At 44.3% G+C, this 18,241-nt stretch overlaps 1 protein-coding gene across 5 annotated transcripts in view; it reads right to left on the reverse strand.

Annotated features, from left to right (window-relative positions):
* LOC134345467 (cilium assembly protein DZIP1L-like) overlaps positions 1-18,241 on the reverse strand; it is a 237,246-nt gene that overhangs the window by 189,460 nt on the left and 29,545 nt on the right. For all 5 annotated transcript variants that reach the window (XR_010017710.1, XM_063046168.1, XM_063046170.1 and 2 more), the window contains 3 exons: positions 9,803-9,887; positions 5,603-5,727; positions 4,650-4,811 (listed from right to left, as the gene is read on the reverse strand). Coding sequence is in view for 4 of the 5 variants with exons in the window: in XM_063046168.1 (XP_062902238.1) it covers positions 4,650-4,811; positions 5,603-5,727; positions 9,803-9,887 (372 nt within the window). In the remaining variant the exon portion in view is untranslated. The remainder of the gene's footprint in view (positions 1-4,649; positions 4,812-5,602; positions 5,728-9,802; positions 9,888-18,241) is intronic.

Below are 18,241 nucleotides of genomic sequence, written 5' to 3' on the forward strand. Positions count from 1 at the left end.
CGTAATGTGAAAAGAAGCTGTCCTAACACTAACCCCTGCACCACTAGTCATCAGAAGCCAACCAGAAAAGATCCCCTTTAGTCTTACTCTTTGTCTCCTGCCAGTCAGCCAATCTTCTACCCATGTTAGTATCATAAGACCATAAGACAAAGGAGCAGAAGTAGGCCATTCAGCCCATCGAGTCTGCTCCGCCATTTTATCATGAGCTGATCCATTTTCTCCTATTTAGTCCCACTCCCCTGCCTTCTCACCATAACCTTTGATGCCCTGGCTACTCAGATACCTATCAATCTCTGCCTTAAATACACCCAATGACTTGGCCTCCACTGCTGCCCGTGGCAACAAATTCCATAGATTCACCACCCTCTGACTAAAAAAATTTCTTCGCATTTCTGTTCTGAAAGGGCGCCCTTCAATCCTTAAGTCATGCCCTCTCGGACTAGACTCCCCCATCATGGGAAACAACTTTGTCACATCCACTCTGTCCATGCCTTTTAACATACGAAATGTTTCTATGAGGTCTCCCCTCATTCTTCTAAACTCCAAGGAATATAGTCCAAGAGCGGACAAACGTTCCTCATATGTTAAGCCTCTCATTCCTGGAATCATTCTAGTGAATCTTCTCTGTACCCTCTCCAACGTCAGCACATCCTTCCTTAAATAAGGAGACCAAAACTGCCCACAGTACTCCAAGTGAGGTCTCACCAGCGTCTTATAGAGCCTCAACATCACATCCCTGCTCCTATACTCTATTCCTCTAGAAATGAATGCCAACATTGCATTCGCCTTCTTCACTACTGACTCAACCTGGAGGTTAACTTTAAGGGTATCCTGTACGAGGACTCCCAAGTCCCGTTGCATCTCAGAACTTTGAATTCTTTCCCCATTTAAATAATAGTCTGCCCGTTTATTTTTTCTGCCAAAGTGCATAACCATACACTTTCCAACATTGTACTTCATTTGCCACTTCTCTGCCCATTCTTCCAATCTATCCAAGTCTCTCTGCAGACTCTCCGTTTCCTCAGCACCACCGGCCCCTCCACCTATCTTCGTATCGTCAACAAACTTAGCCACAAAGCCATCTATTCCATAATCTAAATCGTTGATGTACAATGTAAAAAGAAGTGGCCCCAACACTGATCCCTGCGGAACACCACTGGTAACCGGCAGCCAACCAGAACAGGATCCCTTTATTCCCACTCTCAGTTTCCTGCCAATCAGCCAATGCTCTATCCACGTATGTAACTTTCCTGTAATTCCATGGGCTCTTATCTTGTTAAGTAGCCTCATGTGTGGCACCTTGTCAAAGGCCTTCTGAAAATCCAAATATACAACATCCACTGCATCTCCCTTGTCTAGCCTACTGGTAATTTCCTCAAAAAATTGTAATAGGTTTGTCAGGCAGGATTTTCCTTTAAGGAATCCATGCTGAGTTCTGCCTATCTAGTCATATGCCTCCAGGTACTCTGTAACCTCATCCTTGACAATCGACTCCAACAACTTCCCAACCACGGATGTCAAGCTAACAGGTCTATAATCTCCTTTTTGCTTCCTTGCCCCCTTCTTAAATAGCGGAGTGACATTTGCAATCTTCCAGTCCTCCAGAACCATGCCAGAATCTATCGACTTTTGAAAGATCATTGCTAATGCCTCCGCAATCTCCACAGCTACTTCCTTCAGAACACGAGGGTGCATTCCATCTGGTCCAGGAGATTTATCTACCTTTAGCCTATTCAGCATCCTGAGTACTTTCTCTGTCATAATTGTGACTGCGCACACTTCTCTTCCCTGCCACCCTTGAGTGTCCGGTATACTGCTGTCTTCCTCAGTGAAGACTGATGCAAAATACTTGTTCAGTTCCTCTGCCATCTCCTCATCTCCCATTACAATTTCTCCAGCATCATTTTCTATCGGTCCTATATCTACTCTCACCTGTCTTTTACTCTTTATATACTTGAAAAAGCTTTTAGTATCCTCTTCGATATTATTTGCTAGCTTCTTTTCATAGTTAATCTTTTCTCTCTTAATGACCTTCTTGGTTTCCTTTTGTAAGGTTTTAAAAACTTCCCAATCCTCTCTCTTCCCACTAATCTTTCCTATAATGCCATGGGCTCTTGGGTAGCAGCCTTATGTGCAGCATCTTGTCAAAAGATTTCGAAAATACAAGTAAACAACATCCACTGACTCTCCTTTGTCTATCCTGTCTATTACTTTCTCAAAGAATTCCAACAGATTTGTCACATTATATTTCACCTGAAGGAAACCAGGATGACATTGGCCTGTTTTATCATGTTCTTCCAAGTACCCCAAAACCTCATCCTTAATAATGGAGTCAACACCTTATCAACCACTGAAGTCCAACTCAAACAACAGGAATTCTGCAGATGCTGGAAATTCAAGCAACACACATCAAAGTTGCTGATGAACGCAGCAGGCCAGGCAGCATCTCTAGGAAGAGGCGCAGTTGACATTTCAGGCCGAGACCTTTCGTCAGGACTAACTGAAGGAAGAGTGAGTAAGGGATTTGAAAGTTGGAGGGGGAGGGGGAGATCCAAAATGATAGGAGAAGACAGGAGGGGGAGGGATGGAGCCAAGAGCTGGACAGGTGATTGGCAAAGGGGATATGAGAGGATCATGGGACAGGAGGTCTGGGAAGAAAGACAAGGGGGGGGGGACCCAGAGGATGGGCAAGGGGTATATTCAGAGGGACAAAAAGGAGATTGAGAGAAAAAATGTGTGTATAAAAATAAGTAACAGATGGGGTACGAGGGGGAGGTGGGGCATTAGCAGAAGTTAGAGAAGTCGATGTTCATGCCATCAGGTTGGAGGCTTCCCAGACGGAATATAAGGTGTTGTTCCTCCAACCTGAGTGTGGCTTCATCTTTACAGTAGAGGAGGCCGTGGATAGACATGTCAGAATGGGAATGGGATGTGGAATTAAAATGTGTGGCCACTGGGAGATCCTGCTTTCTCTGTCAGACAGAGCGTAGGTGTTCAGCAAAGCGGTCTCTCAGTCTGCGTCGGGTCTCACCAATATATAAAAGGCCACATCGGGAGCACCGGACGCAGTATATCACCCCAGTCGACTCACAGGTGAAGTGTTGCCTCACCTGGAAGTACTGTTTGGGGCCATGAATGGTGGTAAGGGAGGAAGTGTAAGGGCATGTATAGCACTTGTTCCGCTTACACGGTTAAGTGCCAGGAGGGAGATCAGTGGGGAGAGATGGGGGGGACGAATGGACAAGGGAGTCACGTAGGGAGCGATCCCTGCAGAATGCAGAGTGGGGGGGGAGGGAAGATGTGCTTAGTGGTGGGATCCCGTTGGAGGTGGCAGAAGTTACGGAGAATAATATGTTGGACCCGGAGGCTGGTGGAGTGGTAGGTGAGGACCAGGGGAACCCTATTCCTAGTGGGGTGGCGGGAGGATGGAGTGAGAGCAGATGTACGTGAAATGGGGGAGATGCGTTTAAGAGCAGAATTGATAGTGGAGGAAGGGAAGCCCCTTTCTTTAAAAAAAGAAGACATCTCCCTCGTCCTAGAATGAAAAGCCTCATCCTGAGAGCAGATGCGGCGGAGATGGAGGAATTGCGAGAAGGGGGTGGCGTTTTTGCAAGAGACAGGGTGAGAAGAGGAATAGTCCAGATAGCTGTGAGAGTCAGTAGGCTTATCGTAGACATCAGTGGATAAGCTGTCTCCAGAGACAGAGACAGAAAGATCTAGAAAGGGGAGGGAGGTGTCGGAAATGGACCAGGTAAACTTGAGGGCAGGGTGAAAGACTGAAGTCCAACTAACTGGTCTATAATTTCCTGTCTTTTGCTTCCCTCCTTTCCTAAAAAGTGGAGTAACATTTACAATTTTCCAGTCCTCCAGAACCATTCCAGAATCTATTGGCTTTTTAAAGATCACTACCAATGCATCCACAAAATCTCTTCAACTACCTCTTTCAAAACTCAGGGGTGTAGACCATCTGGTCTAGGTGACTTATCTACCTTCAGACCTTTCAGCTTCCAGAGCACCTTCTCCTTAGTAACGACGACTTTACTCACTCTGCCCCTGTCACGCTCAAATTTCTGGCAAACTCTTAGCGTCTTCCACAATGAAGACTGATGCAAAAATCTCACTGAGTTTATATTGAGGCTTAGACGATGGAGCTCTGAGGGAGGCTCTATCAACTGTGTCACTGTGCTTAACAGCCCAGATGCAGGGATGACATTTGCCTTGGCTAGGATGTCAAGAAGCAGGGGTCATAGTCTCAAATAAGGGATTGGTTATTCAAGAGAGAGATGAGAAAAAATTTCATTACCGGAGGGTAACGAATCTTTGCACTCTCATCCTGGGTGTGCTTCAAAGGCTCAGTAGCTGAACATATTCAAGACAGAGACCGATCAATGACTTCTGCATACAAGGGAATTAAGGGTTGTGTGGTTGGTGCCGAAAAGTGTCATTTGGCAAAAAAATCAACCATGATCTTCTTGAATGGCAGAGCAAGTACAAGGAGCTAAATGGATCATTCCTGTTTTTATATAAAGCATGTTTAACATAGACCATTTCAGTCAACTCACCCTTTAACACCTAATGTAGTAATGTACCCAGTGCATTCATGGAGTATCGCACCAAATGCAACAATTATTTGCATATATTTCACTTACTGCTTCAATAGACAGGTTCTTTGATGCCATGCCCTGGAACTCCATTAGAAGTTGCTGTCGCAGGCTATCCATTTCTTGAAAGATCTTTTTCCTTTCTTCCTCTTTCCAACTTTCAAATTCCTTTCTCAGTTCTTCCTCTCTCCTACGGATATTTTCTGATTCCTGGTTGAGACACACGGACCACTTGTCTAAATCAAACTCAAATGGTTTCATTCATTTAAAGTCAACAGCAATGGCTAACTCCAAAGCAAGGATCACCACCATGGATCTGATCAGCTGGACAGCCATGACTCCACCAGCATCAATGTGCAATACGGAGCTGTAATATGTCATGCCATATGTCGGGCCAAGTTCCTTGACCACCCCATCACTGGTATAGAGGGATGGAACAGTTGCAGAGCTGGGATTAACAACCTAACCCTCTTAGAGCTTCAAGAATAAACAACATCATTTGCAATTCAAGTTTCAACAATCCTGTGCACTGCTTCAGTAAAGTCACTGAGCTGGAAGTTAACTCCCTGACTAAGCTACACACAGCTGCCACTCAAATGTTCATTTGGCAATGGTCCACTAATACTGCAGGCCACGTGACAGGGCAATCTGGAATGCACTGCCTGGGAAGGTGGTGGAGGCAGGTATCTCACAATGTTTAAGAAGCATCCGGGCAAGCACTTGAATAGGCAACTTACAGTACAGATAGGTACATAACAGTTGGCATTGGCAAGGTGGCCCAATGTTTTGGCCTGTTTCTGTACCATGTGAATCTATGACTTGTTCCGTTAAATTCCCCTTCACCCAAGCTAGTTCCAATCATAAAGTCCTCTCCTCCAGCTGAATCTGAATATGCCCCAGTAGAATATAGTGAGTTATTTCTACAGTATCATGGACATCTCAACACCATTGTCATCGCAGCCCAGCATGACAAGATCTATATTTCTTTGACAGGCACTGACCTGGCCTCGTCTGATGGAATCAGCCTCACGTTCAGTTTCCAGCTGCGACTGGCTGATGCGCAACCGCTCCCTGAGCTCCTCAATCTCATCCACGATCTGCTCGGTCTGCTGCTTCGTCTTTCTTTCTGGGAGGATAACACAACAAAAGTAGATCAAAAGAGGCGAAAAGCAAAATCTTGCCAACAGATGTTGTATTAGCCACATTCACTTTGCTAGAAAATAATGGCCAGGTAAATGGGCCGTTCTGCTGACCACACCACAGGAAGAACATGATTGCACGGGGAAGATTCACTCAGATGTTTTGGCATATACCGTTTCAGTTATGTGGAGGAACTGGATAAGTTGGTTTTCATGTTCCTGGAACAGAAGAGACTGAGGGACGGGATGATAGAGCAGAAGAGACTGAGGGACAGGATGATAGAGCAGAAGAGACTGAGGATGGGACGACAGAGCAGAAGAGACTGGGGACGGGACGATAGAGCAGAAGAGACTGGGGACGGGACGATAGAGCAGAAGAGACTGAGGATGGGATGATAGAGCAGAAGAGACTGAGGATGGGATGATAGAGCAGAAGAGACTGGGGACGGGACGATAGAGCAGAAGAGACTGAGGATGGGATGATAGAGCAGAAGAGACTGAGGATGGGATGATAGAGCAGAAGAGACTGGGGACAGGACGATAGAGCAGAAGAGACTGGGGACGGGACGATAGAGCAGAAGAGACTGAGGATGGGATGATAGAGCAGGAGAGACTGAGGATGGGATGATAGAGCAGAAGAGACTGAGGATGGGATGATAGAGCAGAAGAGACTGAGGATGGGATGATAGAGCAGAAGAGACTGAGGGACGGGATGATAGAGCAGAAGAGACTGATGGATGACATTGTAGAGGTTATAACAGTAATAGATCCCATGGTGGTGCCTAAGACGTAGTCATAGTCATAGTCATAGTCATAGTCATAGTCATAGTCATAGTCATACCTTATTGATCCCGGGGGAAATTGGTTTTCGTTACAGACATCAATAAATAGTGAGAGGTTTGTGGGTTATGCGGAAGATTCTTCACACAGAGGACGGCTGGAGTTAGGGATCTGTTTTCTGAAGAGCTGGTAGAGACAGGTATTCTGATAACATTTAACTTCCAGACAGGTACTTGAATCACCTGTGCATAGAAGGCTACAGACATAAAAGGGTAAATGGGATGAGTATAAATAAATAAGGCTCCTAAGGCTGTAATAGCCAGGTGGGGGAGGGGGGTAGTGGGGATAAGCTCCCACTACCTATTAGATGCTCCCAATGGCATCTATCTCAAATATCCTCTGACAACCAAGTTCAGTTCCTGGCCTTCAAGTGTGCCTTAGTTGCTAAGCCCAGCAGTACCATTTCTACAGACAGGAGAAGGGACACGGGTGGATTACTGGCATCTTAAAGCCAGTCACTTTGGGCAGAAGGGGCTCGTCAGCTGTAATTGGCAGCTCATTTAGGGGAGAGAAAATTCTGATCTCAAACCTCCACTGCCTTGCAGCTATAAACACTCATGAGGAAGACTTCAGGAGTAAACTCCCAGGAAAATTCCAGCACTGGATTCCCTAAGGCAGTCCTATGTGGAGTTCAACGCTGACTGGCAACGCCTGTGACACCGATGGTGCCGATCTGTATCGGTCTCTGTCGTTCCTTTGGATTCATCAGCTGTATGGAGCCTGCTACATGGGCAACAGCTTGCTCTCCATATCGTTCTGCCCTGACCTGTGTATCAACTTCGATGCAGACAGCTAGGATACAACATCCATGGCAACAATGATCAATGAAGGGCCTTACATTAGATTAATAAAATGACTGGCATGGACATGGTCCCTGACCAGTTCAATGTTTCTAGTGTTTTCTGTTTTTGTCAGTGTAAGTGGGTGTTTGATGGGCAATGCCGACTCAATGGAACTCAATAAAAGGCCTGTTTCAATGCCGTGTGACTCAATGACTACTCTCTCATTTACAATTGTTCATCACTAGCTTTATGCAGTTTCCCACGGACACTCCCTTTGTAACTTCATCTTCGTAGTTAACTCATATGCTGCATATGCACCTGGAGTATTGTGTACAGTTTTGGTTATCCTTTTATAGAAAAGAGTGCAAAGGTTTACAAGGGAGTCCGGTAAGGTTGGGAGCAGAGTGTGTGGCCTGGAGGCGTGGGAGCTTGGAGATGGGGGATGAGCCCATGATGGACTCCATTGGTTCTCTCCAACTGGGGCATCGAAGATGCAAATCCATGATCGACTCCATTGCTTCTCTCCGATTGAGACGTTAAGGCGCAGAGTCCATGATTGACTCCATTGCTTCTCTCTGACGAGGGCATCGAAGGTGCGAGCCCACAATCAATTCCACTGCTTCTCTCTGATTGAGACATTAAGGCCTGGAGCCTATGATCGACTCCACTGGTTCTCTCCAACGGGAGCATCGAAGATGCGAACCCATGATCAACTCCATTGCTTCACTTCAATTCAGGCGTCGAGCAAGGTTCCAGTTGAAGAGGACGAGGGTGGAGGACTGACGGTTCCGTCTGCCTGGTGTTTGACCAGTCTTCCACTCCCTCTCACTGGCTGCTGTCAAAGTGCAGCAGTCTTAGGATCTACAGTGCAAAGATTGATCAGCGAGGCTGTGGACTCATGTTGGGGGACTTTGAGGTTCATGATACATATGTTCCTGGATTCTGGACACTCTTTCTTTTGCAGTTATTGAGTTGTTTGATCGAGGCGATCAATGCAGACTGAGGCGCTTCAGCAAAGAATGTCCTGCAGCCGGCAGTGGGCTGGTGGCAGTGATGAACTGAACTAAACTGAATACTCCTGGTTTGATGTTTGATATTCTGTGTGTTGTCCGTTTGCTTATTGCTGTTTGCGCAATTTGTTCTTTTTTCGCACGCTGGCCATTTGATGTTTTCCTGAACAGGTGTTTCTGTTTTGTGGCTGCCCACGGGAGGACAAATCTCAGAGTTGTTTTCTGTATACATACTTTGATAATAAATGTCCTTTGAATCTTTGAATGTTGATGGGATCAAGGTCCTGAGTTACAGGGAAAGTTGGGTAGCCCAGGACATTGGAGTGCAGGAGACTGACGGGTGTTTAAAGTCATGAAAGGCATGGGCAGAGAAAATGTATACCATTGTTTTTTTCCCCAGTGAAGGAGAATCAAAAACTAGAGGGCATGGATTTAAGGTGAAGTCCATGGAAAGATTTTAAGGGGACTAGAGGAGCAACATCTTTTCACAGATGGTGGTGCGTATATAGAATGAGCTGCCTGAGTAAATGGTTGAGATAGCTATGACTACAGCATTTAAAAGACACTTGGACAGGTACATGGATAGTCAAGGTTTAGATGGGCATGGGCTAAACACAAGCAAATACGCTTCCATGGATTCTGCCTGACCTGCTGAATTCCTCCAGAATTTTATATGTGTTGAAATGGGACTAACTTAGATGGGCATTTTGATCACCCTGAACAAATTGGGCCAAAGGACCTGTTTCTATGCTGTATTATTCTATGATTCCATAACTAAATTAATTTTTTTTCAGTCTCAACAACATCTCTAGATCCAATTTTCAAGAAGCTATTTAAATGGCAACAACAACAGTTCATCCTCCAAGCGGACCACGACCTTGTCGTGGTTTGGAGGTTTGCATGCCCCAATGATCCAGAGAGCTACGCTGGCTGGAGTCAGGGATTTATGCTTTGGCTCCACACCAAAGAAGCCAAAGGGTAGAGGCCAGACTAAGAGTGGCCCCCAGTCCTCCAGGTTCGGGAGTTCTGCTCAAGACTAATAACACTGATTGGTAAAACAAATTTGTTAAGGAAACAGCAATGAAGAATCCTTCTATATCTGAGTGTAACAGTATTGCTGAGTCTTTACCCAGAACGTGCACGACTGAAAGTAGTGAACACCGAGAAGCTACTAACACAATGAAGGAAGCTCTGAACACAAGAGATGGAGAACCTTCAGTGCTGCCCTAAACACGGCAGTGTGACGGGCGGTGAGTAAGTAACAACACTTCATCTACTGAATCCCAAATGGAAAGAATAAGCAAACAAAACCATAGGAATCTTGAGGAAAGCTCAATGTGTCCTGGAACCGTAGGTCATATGCCAAACAATTCCAGCACGTTTGGTTCAGGTTTTGGATCCTGACTGGAAAGCTGAGAAAGACTTCTCACCAGCACGAGTGACCTCTGGGTGGCGCCGTTCGACATGTCCTTGCAGGAAGGAGTAATTCACAAATGCCTTGTCACAGAGTCGGCACTGCAAAGAAGAAACTGAATCAATACCTCAGGAACTGCGATTTATGTTTATACTCATCGAGTTAAGCTGGACAATGGAAACATTTTCATATATCTATATTCACTTACAACATAGAAGGTGGCTATTCAGCCTATCAAGATTGTGCTGGTTCCATTAATGGCCTTTAACATGCCCTTTACAACTCCTCCCTTGGAGGGTCAGACACCCTAAGCCAATAGGCTGGTCCTGAATTTATTTCATAATTTACTGGCATAATTTACATATTACTATTTAACTATTTATGGTTCTATTACTATTTATTATATATGGTGCAACTGTAACGAAAACCAATTTCCCCCGGGATCAATAAAGTATGACTATGACTAATAACCCCCACCCTCATTCTCACTGCACTCCCATCAACTCTCCTCACAGATTCCACCTACGCAGTGGTCTCCAACCTCCGGGCCGCGAAGAATGCAGGGGTGCAGTGGTAGCTGGGTTGCATCCAGCACACCTTTAAGAAAACAGCCAAAATAAACAAGCTAATTAATTAGGTGCCACCCGGCACGTAAATGTCGGCCCAGATCAGAGACAATTGCTGATTGCGTAGAGCAAGTGAAATCGGCAATCGCCTCTGATCTGGGCCGATATTTACGTGCCGGGCGGCACCTAATTAATTAACTTGTTTACTTTGACTTTTTTCTTAAAGGTGTGCTGGGGGCATCCTGGCTACCACTGCACCACTGCATGCTTCGCAGCCTGGTATTGGTCCGCAGCCCAGAGGTTGGGGACCACTGCACTAGGGGCAATTTATTTCAGCCAATCAACCTACCAACTGTCCTGTCTCAGGTATGTGGGAGAATGGGCGGACTCCACTGATAGGACCCAATGTCAAGATTAAATCCAGGTCACTAGCACCATGAGGCAATAGCTCTCATAACTGTGCCACTATGTCAACCAATTCAGGAATACAGTGTAAACATCAGATATCTCCAGTTCAGATACAACATGGTTAAATACAAATCCCAGTAAAATACACCCAACTGTCACTTACTCTCACACAACTATGCTGAGAACTCCCTGGTGTAATGCCACTTAAAACAGAATTAATAGCTGTAAATCTATGCAAAATAATTGCTGGATTAAGACAATTCAAACACATTTCAAGAAAGGCCTTTGTGCCAGAATTGGAGAACTATGTATTGGTTTATTGGTAAAAACATCTATGTACATTCAAAGATTAATTTGGTTAATTGTCTTGTTTCACGTCTTCAATTCCAGGAGCTTGACTTCATCATTTCTAGATTATCATAATTAACTAATGATCTTCCTACTTGTTATAGATTACATTTCAGATTTGATTTATTTTCCCACACTTATATCAAAAATTGTGAAAACTGCATTGTTTATTTTAAAAGTTACATCCAATCAAGTTACATTATTTCTTTCAAAATTTTACATTCCTCCTAAATTGATGAAACTAATATCCATCTTCAATCAAGTATCAATGACCATGTTCTCTCTCAGGAAGTTATAATAAAAAGTTTGGGACTGATTGTGTTTAAAACTCTTTTTTTTAAACCAAGCTACATGATACCATCTTTAACTACAGATTCACCAACCTTGTTTATTCAGTTGCTGTTCACAAAGTACTGACTGATACAAATCAGTAGAAAGTCTAATAACCATTTGCTGACTTTTTCGGAGCTTGAACAGAAGCCAACCAGAGTTCAGAGGCGAAAAGTGAAGATGACTTCACCTAAGTCTAGGAGAGAGCTTTAAAAATCAACGCTTCGTAACGTTTTTTTGTGGAGTTTGAACAGTGGCCATTCGGAGTTTTGGGATTCATTAGCATGGTCAAATAAAAATAAGGTAGAGGCAAGCAGAGTGGCTATTGTTGAAGTGGGACAGTGTTAGAGTGGGGAAACTTTTGGCTTTGGCTCAACAGGCTTGGGCAAAAACAGGCGTGAGCAATGTAAGTATCTGGTAAGCTTTTTCTTGCTCATTCTTCATCTGTTAGTGTAGAGTTATGGGATTGAAATAGCCCAGGTGCTGTGTTTTGTTCTGTGTGTGAGATGTGGGAATTCTGGGATACCTCCAATCTCCCAGATAACCACATCTGCACCAGTTACACTGAGCTGCAGCTCCTCAGAGAACGTGTTAAAGAACAGGAGCTGCAACTCGATGATCTTCGGCTCATACGGGGGACTGAAGAGATGATACATAGGAGATGCATGGAAGTGGTCGTTCCTAGGTTGCAGCAAGCAGGTGAATGGGTGACTGTCAGGAGAGGGAAGGGAAATAGGCAGCCAGTACAGAGTACTCCTCTGGTGGTACCCCTCATAACAAGCATACCGTTTTAGATACTGTGGGGAGGGAACGACCTACTGGGGAGAGCCACAGCAACCGGGCCCCAGGCACTGACTCTGGTGCTGTGGCTCAGAGTGAAGGGGTAGAGAAGGACTGCATAGTGATAGGCTACTCCATAGTTAGAGGAGTAGAGAAGAGAGTCCGTGGACGCGATAGAGAGACCCAAAGGGTATGTTGCCTTCCAGATGCCAGGATCAGGGATATCTTGGATCATTTCCATGACATTCAAAAAGGGGAGAGTGAGCAGCCAGATGACTTTGTACATATTCGTACCAATGACATAGAAAAGAAAAGGGAGGAAGTTCTAAAGACTGAATTTAGAGAGCTGGGTAGAAAGTAGGAAAGCAAGGTAACAATCTCTGCAATGCTGCCTGTGCCATGCACAAGAACAGAATGCGTGGCTGAGGTGTTTGTGCAGGGGGCAGGGATTCAAATTTATGGAACATCGGGATCTCTTCAAGGGAAGGTATAACTTGTACAAAAGGGACAGGCTACACCTGAACCCAGGAAGAACCAATATCCTTGTGGGGTGGTTTGCTAGAACTATTAGGAAGGGTTTAAACTAATTTGGCAGTGGGATGGGAACTAGAGTGATAGGGCTGAGGAGAGAGATATTGGTTTACAAACAGAGGTAATGGATAGTGAGATTGTCAATAAAGCAGATGATAGTGCAAAATTGCAGTTAGTGGGATGAGTTGCAGTGTAAAAAGAGGGACAAAATTGAAAAGGGTGACAAATACAGGACTGAAGGTGCTATATTTGAATGTACACAGTACACAAAATAAGGTAGATGACCTTGTAGCGCAGTTAGAGATTGGCAGGTATAACATTGTGGGTATCATGAATTCATGGCTGGAAGACAATTGTAGTTGGGAGCTTAATATCCAAGGATATACAATCAATTGAAAGGACAGGCAGGTAGGCAGAGAAGGAGGAGTGGCTCTGCTGGTAAAAAAAAATTAAATCAAAGAGGTGACATAGGATCAGAAGATATAGAATAATTGTGTACAGAGCTAAAAAAACTGCAAGGGTAAGAATTCCCAGATGGAGTTACTTACAGGCCTCCGAACAAAAGCCAGGATGTGGCTATGAATTACAGCAAGAAATTTTAAAAAGCACATCAAAAAGACAATGTTACGTTAGTCATGGGGGATTTCAATATACTGATATATTGGGAAAATCAAATTGATGCTGGATCCCAAGAGAGAGAATTTGTGGAATGCCTCCGAGATGGCTCTTCGGAGCAGCATGTGGTTGAACTCACTAGGGGAAAGGCAGTTCTGGATTGAGTGTTGTGTAATGAACTAGGTATGATTAGGGAACTTAAGGTAAACAAACCCTCAGGAAACAGTGATCATAATATTATAGAAATCACCCTGCAACTTAAGAGGGAGAAGCTAAAGTCAGATGTATCAGTACTACATCTGGTGGAGTAATGGGAATTACAGAGCAATGAGAGAGCAGTTGGCCAAAGCTGATTGGACAGGAATACTAGTAGGGACGATGGCAGAGCAGCGATGGCTGAAGTTTCAGGAGCAATTCGGAAGGCACAGATTAGATACATCTCAAAGAAGCATTCTAAAGGCTGGGTGACTCAACCCACCTGAAAAGGGAAGCCAAAGCCAACATAAAAGTAAAAGGGAGAGCATATAATACAGCAAAAGGTAGTCGGAAGTGAGAGGATTGGGAAATGTTTAAAAACCAACAGAAGCCAACTGAAAAAAATAAAGGGGGTGAAGACGAAATATGAAGGTAAGCTAACTAATAAAATCAAAAACGATACCAAAAGTTTTCTCAGATATATAAAGAGTAAAGAGTAGATATTGGACTGCTGGAAAATGACACTGGAGAAATAGTAACAGAGGACAAGGAAATGGCTGACGAAGTGAGGTAGCTGAAGACATTGTGGAGGCATTAGTAATGATCTTTCAGGAATCAATAGATTCTGGCATGGTTTCAGAGGAATGGAAAATTGCCAACGTCAATGAGGTGGTTCATTTTGGTAGGTCAAATATGATGGCAGGATATAGCAATGGCAAAACTCTTGGCAGTGTGGAGGATCAGAGGGATCTTGGGGTCCAAGTACATAGGACACTCAAAGCTGCTACACAGGTTGACTCTGTGGTTAAGAAGGCACATGGTGCTTTGGCCTTCATCAATCGTGGGACTGAGTTTAAGAGCCGAGAGTTAATGTTGCAGCTATATAGGACCCTGGGCAGACCCTACTTGGAGTACTGTGCTCAATTCGGGTCGCATCATTATAGGAAGGACATGGGAACCATAGAAAGGGTGCAGAGGAGATTTACAAGGATGTTGTCTGGATTGGGGAGCATGCCTTATGAGAATAGGTTGAGTGAACTTGGCCTTTTCTCCTTGGAGCGATGGAGGATGAGAGGTGACTTGATAGAGGTATACAAGATAATGAGAGGCATTGACTGTGTGGATAGTCAGAGGCTTTTCCCCAGGGCTGAATTGGCTGGCACGAGAGAGCATAGTTTCAAGGTGCTTGGAAGTAGGTACAGAGGAGATGTCAGAGGTAAGTTTTTTACGCAAAGAGTGGTGAGTGCGTGGAATGGGCTGCCAGCGGTGGTGGTGGAGGCAGATACGATAGACTCCTGGATAGGTACATGGAGCTTAGAAAACTAGAGGGCTATAGGTAAAGCCTAGGTGGTTCTGAGGTAGGGACATGTTCAGCACAGCTTTGTGGGCCAAAGGGCCTGTATTGTGCTGTATGTTTTCTATATTTCTATGTTTCCACACTTCAAGAAGAGTTGGTGGCAGAAGAAAGGAAATTATAGGCCAGTTTTTAGCCTGACCTCGGTAACTCAGAAGACGTTGGAATCGATTGTTAAGGATGTGGTTTCGGGGTTCTTGAAATCACAGGACAAAACAGGCCAAATTCAGCATGATTTTCTCAAGGGAAAATATTGCCTGACAAATCTGTCAGAATTCTTTGAGAAATAACAAGCAGGATAGATAGAGGAGAATTGGTGGATGTTAAGTACTTGGATTTTCAGAAGGCCTTTGACGAAGTGCTGCACATGAGGCTGCTAGACAAGTTAAGAGCCCAGGATATTACAGGAAAGATACTATCATGGATAGAACATTGGCTGATTGGCAGGAGGCAAAGAGTGAGAATAAAAGGATCCTTTTCGGATTGGCTCCCAGTGATTAGTGATATTCCACAGGGCTCAGTGCTGGGACCGCTTCTTTTAATGTTGTATGTCAAAGATTTAGATCATGAAATTGAAGGCTTTGAGGCCAAGTTTGTGGATGATATGAAGATAGGTGGAGGAGCAGGTAAACAGAGAGGCTGCAGAAGAATTTAGACAGATTAGGAGAATAGGCAAAGAGGTAGCACATGGAATACACTGACGGGAAGTATAAGGTCATACACTGTGGTAGAAGGAATAAAAGCGTAAGTTATTTTCTAAATGGAGAGAAAATTCAAAAATCCAAGGTGCAAAGGGATTTAGGAATGCTTGTGCAAGATTCCCTACAGGTTAATTTGCAGGCTGAATCAGTGGTCAAGAAGGCGAATGCAATGTTAGCATTCATTTCAAGAGGACTAGAATATAAAAGCAAGAATGTAATACTGAGGCTTTATAAAGCACTGGTGAGGCCTCATTTGGAGTATTGTATGCAGTTTTGGACCCCTTATTTAAGAAAGCATGTGCTGATATTAGGGAGGGTTCAGAGGAGGTTCGCAAGAACGATTTCAGGAATGAAAGGCTTATCTTATGAGTAGCAATTGAAAACTCCGGGCTTGTACTTGCTGGAATTTAGAAGGATAAGGTGGGATCACATTAAAACCTATTGAGCATTAAAAGGCCTAGATAGAGTGGATGGGAAAAGGTTGTTTCCTTTGGTGCAGAAGTCTAGAACCAGAGGGCACAGTCGCAAAACAGAGGGATGTCCATTTAGAATGAATATAAGGAGGAATTTCTTCAGTGCGAGAGTGGTGTATTCATGGAATTCGTTGTCACGGACGGCTGTAGAGGCCAGGTCATTGGGTGCTTTTACGGCAGAGGTTGATAGATTCTTGATTAGTCAGGGTATGAAAGGTTATGGGGAGAAGGCAAGAGAATGGGGTTGAGAGGGAAATAGATCAGTCATGATGGAATGGTGGAGTGGACTCAATGGGAGGAATGGCCTCATTTTGCTCCTGGCTTATGGTCTTATAGTTGCATTGTCTGAACATCTCAGAAACTGCACTTTAGCCCGCTGGGAGCTGTACAGGGCTCACAGTGTAAAAGCAGTTACAGTACTGTCTATTGTACTTTCCCGCATGCATGTACTATATAAATGGGATATTAAAGGTGGGCATTTTAAGGTCTAATTTCCAGAACAGCAGAAACTCTATCAATCGGACTGAGGAGCAAAGTCAAGATGCCGCTAAACGTTGACTCCTCTGCTTGCATCTTTGGAAACAGCTCTATTTCTATCTTCGATGTCTCTTTTTTCCCTTTTCAAGGTTCTTTTGAAGACTCTGACCTGGAGTTACACTCCAACTTCAGTTCTTTGCAAAATTGGACCCGCTCTCAGAGCCTCACAACCAGCTGCTTTTTGATAGCCCAAGGACGCAGCCTGGAAGACTATCGCGCCCTCAGGGTGCTGGATTTTCATGGCTCTGGAGACAGGCTGATTCAAATCTGGTGCTTCTGACAGAGGTGTTACGGGAGAACACGGAACATCGGGAGCAGCCGGTTAACTGCCGGGGGTTATGTGTCCAGAGACCAGAGCCTTGGGGCCGATTCTCTGGGCACAGAGCTCGGAAAAAGTGACACAGCAGACCTTTAACATAATAAATCAGCGAGATGTTTGTTATGTTTCCCCTCTCGCTGTGAAACAGGGACTCCTCTTTTTTTCCTTATTAGGGAGAAAGGGAGAGCTGTGGTATGTCGAATTACCAGGTGAACAAGTAATCTTCGGGGTACTGCAAGTCTGTGTCTTTATTGACAGTTTACTGCACGCTTGAGTGCTCGGTGGAGGGCGCCGATGTTTATTTGCTGGTGGGGGGGGTCGTTGCCTTGCTGCTGCTTGTACGTGAGAGGGAAGTTGGTGTTCTAATATTTAACTGTCATTCATTCTTTGGGGCACTCCTCTGTTTTCGTGGATGGTTGTGAAGAAAAAGAATTTCAGGATGTATATTGTATCCATTTCTCTGACATTAAATGTACCTATTGAACTTATTGAATTTCATTTGTGCACTCTCCCTGTGCTCTAACTCAGAGGCAAGAAATATAATTTGCTAGGCTTTACCCAAACAGGCTTCAGTTTTCTCCCCCCACTTCTTCCCGAAGTTTCTACATCTACACATGTAGCTTCAAGCATCTAAAGATATACCACACGGAGTAAATTTGGTGGGTCCAGTTTCTCACAGTTCTCTAGTGTTTGCTGGTTCTAACCCCTGAATAAACAGCAATGGTTTAACAATAATGTCCTTCCAAATTTCAGGCTTCGAAACTGTTTTACCAAGCAACTGTTTATGGCACCATGTCTTAAACCAGAAACGTGAGAATGTAATCCAAGTCAGAATCCCAGAGGAGATTTTGTCAAAGATGATGCCTGTTAGATGACATAATGTCCCCTTGGGTGGATGTGACTCTATCTAGAGAGGCAAATTTCCCAAGACACCCAGTCGATATCTATGCTCCAAACAACATAAGAGTCAGATAACTAACATCCCTGCTAATGAGAGTTTGCTGCTAGGTGACCTAATTACACCTGTAAGCAGAATACAACATATGCTTGGGACACAAACATTCTATGGAATTGGCATTTTTTTTACTGAAATAGCACCTTTAAGTGAATGTTTCACAAGGAAAGGCTGTCTGTGACAGAAACATAAAAAACTGGGTACTAGGTCGGAATCCAGATTAAGAAAGATAATAGAACAAGACTGATGCAATCTTCTCTAAGCACTTATTCATCTTTGTTTTACTGTTTTATGACAATAGGTGCAGGAGTAGGCCATTCGGCCCTCTGAGCCAGCATCGCCA

Source organism: Mobula hypostoma, chromosome 4 (assembly GCF_963921235.1).
Source record: "Mobula hypostoma chromosome 4, sMobHyp1.1, whole genome shotgun sequence".
Classification (NCBI taxonomy): domain Eukaryota; kingdom Metazoa; phylum Chordata; class Chondrichthyes; order Myliobatiformes; family Myliobatidae; genus Mobula; species Mobula hypostoma.